The following is a 4,405-nucleotide window of genomic DNA, read 5'->3' as shown; positions in this document are numbered from 1 at the left end:
GGAATGGTTTGACCAAGAGGGTAATGCGAACACGAAACAGCTCGGATATTTAAGGAGCACAATTAAATATATGAATTGTTTTCACCTGATTGTGATGATTTCTAAAATTTGACTCCCTTTTCTAAAATGGTTCTTTTATCCCTAAGTTGAAGTCTTTTTGGAGAAGAAGGAGGATGTGAGATACCAGTTTTCCGTAAAGGCATAGTCCCTTTTGGAATATGCGCCAAGGTGGCGCTTGGTGCCGAACCCACCGCATGGGTGGCGCTAGGCTTAGCTGTCAGTGCAGCGAACGATCGGGAGAGCGACAGTCTCATTCTGTGAGGTGCGCGTTCCGGTGTTGGGGATTCTCCAGTGTAGCCGATTAAGGTCCCACAGCTCCCATCATTATTTACATTAGTTCCTCCACACAGTTTAGTTAATTCAAGAAAGTTTAAACAATAACTGATATTAAACGAAGTAAAGTGATGAAGTGCGTTGTGCCGTCGTGCCCGTATGACGAGGAGTCGACGACGCTGCAGTTTTTCTCGGTTCCGCCATCCTGCAGCAGTTCGTTCAAGAAATGGCAGGCGCACTTTTTCCTGTCCGGCTTGCGGTACGAGAAGATTTGCCAGCTGCATTTCGTCGACAGTGACTTTCGAAAGAGTAAGTGACGGTTACTTATTTTCATTTTTCATAAATAAGAAATTCCTGCAAAGAAATCGTAATAATCAATCATATTTCATGAGCATTCAAAAATCATACAGAATAAAAACATTTTTTTTTGCAATTCCGTCGTGAAACTACTTACTTTTCCTGTCATTCTTGAACGACGAAATAGCCTACTTTTCTGTACCAAAAATAACAGAATCGAATAGCAACACTTTTCAAAATAAATGCTGAAAAGATCTACTTTTCAGCACTCAAATGGGTGCTGAAAAGTTGAACTTTTCAGCACTTGTTTCGAAAAGTAACACTTTTCAACATTGTTTTGATTTAAACGATTTATTGACAAATACGTGAAAATTTGACTTAAAATTTCACTCAATGCGTGTTTTTCGGGATTGCAAAAAATGTTGTATGGAACTCGTTGCAAAACTTGATTTTTTCAGCACTCTTCGTATTTATCCAACTCGGTGAACCTCGTTTGATAAATGTACGACTCGTGCTGAAAAAATCCTCTTTTTGCAACTTGTTGCATAAACTACTATTTCCGTACATACTTTAGCAAAATGCTTATTTTTCAAGAAAATAAGCGTTAAATATTTGTAAACATTAGATTTAACACACTTGGTGACACATGGTTTAATTTCCGGACCCAACAATTTGCCATAAATAGTTTTTTTTTTATCTAAATTTTAACCAAAAAGCAGTGACCAGAGAGGGATTTAAATTTTGTGAAAAATAGTTTACTAAAAAAATACCTACAACTTTGCCCAAGACGCCAAATCGATCAGAAAATTCTTTCCAAAGATACAGATTTTCGAATATTTACGCACCATTTTTGTTAAGACAGCCATTTCTCATCACTTTTTTTCATTTTTATGCAAAAAAAAAATTCAACTGGTGGTTCGGTAAACTGTAAATTACCGAATTCGGTAAAAACTTACCGAAATTTGGTAATGAAGTTCTTTGTTGTTTATTGTACAACTGAAATTCGGTATTTTTTTTTATTTTGACAGAAGGTTTACTGATCAAAACTTTACCGATTTTTCAACTACCAAATTCGGTAAAAAAAATCTAAGAGTGATGCTCGGCAGGGGTCTTCTTGTTTTGGGCGTCCTTTTTCCTTGGTAGCAGTGATAAAATCAGTCCTTTTCCAATCAATATTTATCGGAAGGCACGCCGTCGGTTGTTTCTTTCCCGACATCATAGTGGTTTTGAGATGGCCTGCTGACAAATATGTTTTCGGATTTATTATAATACACAAACTGTGTTAATACATGAATTCCTTCCTACTTCAAATACTAATTCTAATTTTAAATTGAATTAAAGTTAATTGAAGATTTTGGTATTTTGCGTTTCATTTAGGTAACGGGCATTTTTTTTTTTTTTGAAAATAAGCACTACATAGTATTTTCGAAACCAGGGGAAGGAAGAAAGGATAAAATAATTGTATATGACTTCTAAAGATCAACTCGGATCAATTTTACGCATAAATCATGTCAAAGTTAGCATCTACCAGCAAAATTACAAAACAAGCAACAAAATCAAATTTCTATTCTTTAGACGTGCGCCAAGAGCTCAAACCAAAAGCCGTCCCGAAACTCAACATACCCACCGAGGGACCAAAATTGACCGCCTCCGCTGTAAACGCCTGCTGCGTCGCCAAATGCCCAACAAATACACGAAAACAGTCGTTGACCTTTCCGACCAAGAAACCCTACGTGCTCAAAAAGTGGAAAGCTGCCCTATCGATGGAAAGCACCGCCAGCACCACCAACCTGAGAGTGTGCCCGCTTCACTTCGAACCACGTGACTTCCGGACGGTGACCAGCCTGTACCTGAAACCCAACGCGGTTCCGTCCAAAAAGCTAGCCAAACTGAAAACGGAACCAAAGCGCAAACGACTCCCACCGGAGGAGCGTCCGGTACACAAGAGCAACCGGTGCTGTTTCGTGCCCGGATGTTCGCACCGAGCTTGCGAGGGGATTTCGCTGCACAACTTTCCAAAGCCTAGTGATCGGCGATACGGGCGTTGGGTTGAGGCCATTAGGAGTCCAAGGGAGCCAACCAAGAATTCGAGTGTGTGCAGCAAGCATTTCGTCAAGACGGACTACTTTCCAGGTTCGTTGGGGGATCTTTTTGGAGGGAGCTTTGGTTGAACTAACTAGATTTTATTTCTTTTCAGGCGGCAAGATGTTGAACAGGAATGCGATTCCATCGCAGAATCTTCCAGACGGTGGGACATTCTCCGGATCGGTGCTGATTGTTCAACCGAATTTCCAAGCTGAAGTCGAGAACGACTTTGCTGCTGCCGTGAAGGTGGAGGATCCTCTGGATATTGATTGAAATAAATAGACTGTCGTTGTCTTTTTCGTTACTTTATTCGTTTCTCTCAAGCTCCTTGCAATCCCCTGACCTTCTCCCAGATCAAACACTTGTTGTTCGCTGGCAGATCAAACATCTGTTTCAAGTTGATCCCGTTTCCAGCCGCCAACTTCTCCAGCTCCGTTACATCACGAATTCCCCAGCTCGCGTTCCTTCCCCGCAGGCTAACATCAAACTGCACATTACTCTCCGGCTGTAGCACTCCATTGACCGCATAAGGTCCGTAAGTAATCAACAGCCCATTCTTCTTGAGCAACCTCCCGGCGTTCCAAAACAGCCCCTCACTGCACTCAAACGGCGAAATGTGCATCATGTTAATGTTCAGCATGTAATCGTAACTCTCGCCGCACGTAGCGAAGCTTATATCCGCCTCGTTGACCCACTCCGTGCAGGGTTTCGAGATGTCGATTTGGATCGGAGGTTGCAGCTTTGGCGCAACGACTTCGCTCCGGTAGGCTTCAATGCTGCCAAACAGGGCCGTGTCAACCTCGGATGGTTGATAGTGGATGTTTGGGAAGTTGGACGCGAAGAACGCGGCGTGACTTCCCACGCCGGAAGAGATTTCCAGCAGCTTTTGGTCTTGGCGGGTGCTGTTCAGGAATTTCTGGAGGACTTCCAAGATGGGGGCTTTGTTGCGCTCGCCGGCTGGGTTGGTAATTTTGCGGAGGCGGCTAGAAAAATATGTGTTTAATTTTTTAGTTTTTTGAAAAGATCCAATAAACCAAATTTCTAGTTTTTGCTTTTTGGGTGTTTTCGAAACCGCCTTGAGTCAGGGGTATAAAAAAACACCCAAAAAGCAAAAACTGAAAATTTGGTTTATTGGACCTTTTCAAAAAAAAAAACTCCAGAATTTTTCTTTACTACCTCATCATTGTTTTATAACTTGTTCCAAAGCTGGATTTGGTGTTTCTGTAAAATATAACAAACAAATGTTACTTAATCAGACATATTTGTAAAATATGGAGCTAAACCTGAATATCAAACTAGAAAATTAGATATGTGCTGGCTTTCTGCATAGAATCTACTGTAACAATGCTTACCTTAAGATGAAAACAAAAAGAATCAAGTTGATCAATTCACAACATAGAATGGATTGCTTATCAACAATCACCCCACTCACCGGCAAATCTGTTATGACAGATAAGTTTGAATTAACACTAACACCAGCACAACGCTCTGTTTTAAACGTTATGAATTTCCTAAACATTAATGGAGAAAAGTAACGTGTCGTCTTTTCAGAACGGTAACTGAATTGACCACGTGGTGGAAAGAGTGGTTGGTTGCTTGGATGTAGAGTCACCACAAGCAACAAGCTGGGTGGTGAGTTTAATGATGTTGCTTTTGTAGCAAGCGCCCCCATTGTCTTCTTTTATGGAAC

The 4,405-nt window shown here is 41.1% G+C and overlaps 2 protein-coding genes across 2 annotated transcripts; one reads left to right on the top strand and one right to left on the bottom strand.

Annotated features, from left to right (window-relative positions):
• Window positions 1-238: 238 nt before the first annotated feature.
• Window positions 239-3,019, top strand: LOC6050187. The gene is made up of 3 exons (XM_038254043.1): window positions 239-642; window positions 2,206-2,763; window positions 2,828-3,019. Exons 1-3 carry the CDS (start codon window positions 465-467, stop codon window positions 2,986-2,988), a joined length of 897 nt encoding a protein of 298 aa, XP_038109971.1. The 5' UTR covers window positions 239-464; the 3' UTR covers window positions 2,989-3,019.
• LOC6050186 (methyltransferase-like 26) lies at window positions 3,005-4,179 on the bottom strand. The gene is made up of 3 exons (XM_038254044.1): window positions 4,068-4,179; window positions 3,892-3,936; window positions 3,005-3,698 (listed from the first exon to the last, which is right to left on the bottom strand). Exons 2-3 carry the CDS (start codon window positions 3,897-3,899, stop codon window positions 3,035-3,037), a joined length of 672 nt encoding a protein of 223 aa, XP_038109972.1. The 5' UTR covers window positions 3,900-3,936; window positions 4,068-4,179; the 3' UTR covers window positions 3,005-3,034.
• Between the last annotated feature and the right edge of the window lie 226 nt (window positions 4,180-4,405).

This window comes from Culex quinquefasciatus, chromosome 2 (genome assembly GCF_015732765.1).
Source record: "Culex quinquefasciatus strain JHB chromosome 2, VPISU_Cqui_1.0_pri_paternal, whole genome shotgun sequence".
In the NCBI taxonomy this organism is placed as follows: Eukaryota; Metazoa; Arthropoda; class Insecta; order Diptera; family Culicidae; genus Culex; species Culex quinquefasciatus.
The sequence above is the reverse complement of the archived record's forward strand: the minus strand, read 5'-3'. Positions and strand labels throughout refer to the sequence as shown.

Bases quoted from the DNA above. Each gene is read 5' to 3' on its own strand.
- LOC6050187 (XM_038254043.1), top strand. From the start codon at position 465: ATGAAGTGCGTTGTGCCGTCGTGCCCGTATGACGAGGAGTCGACGACG. The intron at 643-2,205 runs GTAAGTGACGGT...TCTATTCTTTAG, and splicing joins CGACAGTGACTTTCGAAAGA to ACGTGCGCCAAGAGCTCAAA. The intron at 2,764-2,827 runs GTTCGTTGGGGG...ATTTCTTTTCAG, and splicing joins CAAGACGGACTACTTTCCAG to GCGGCAAGATGTTGAACAGG.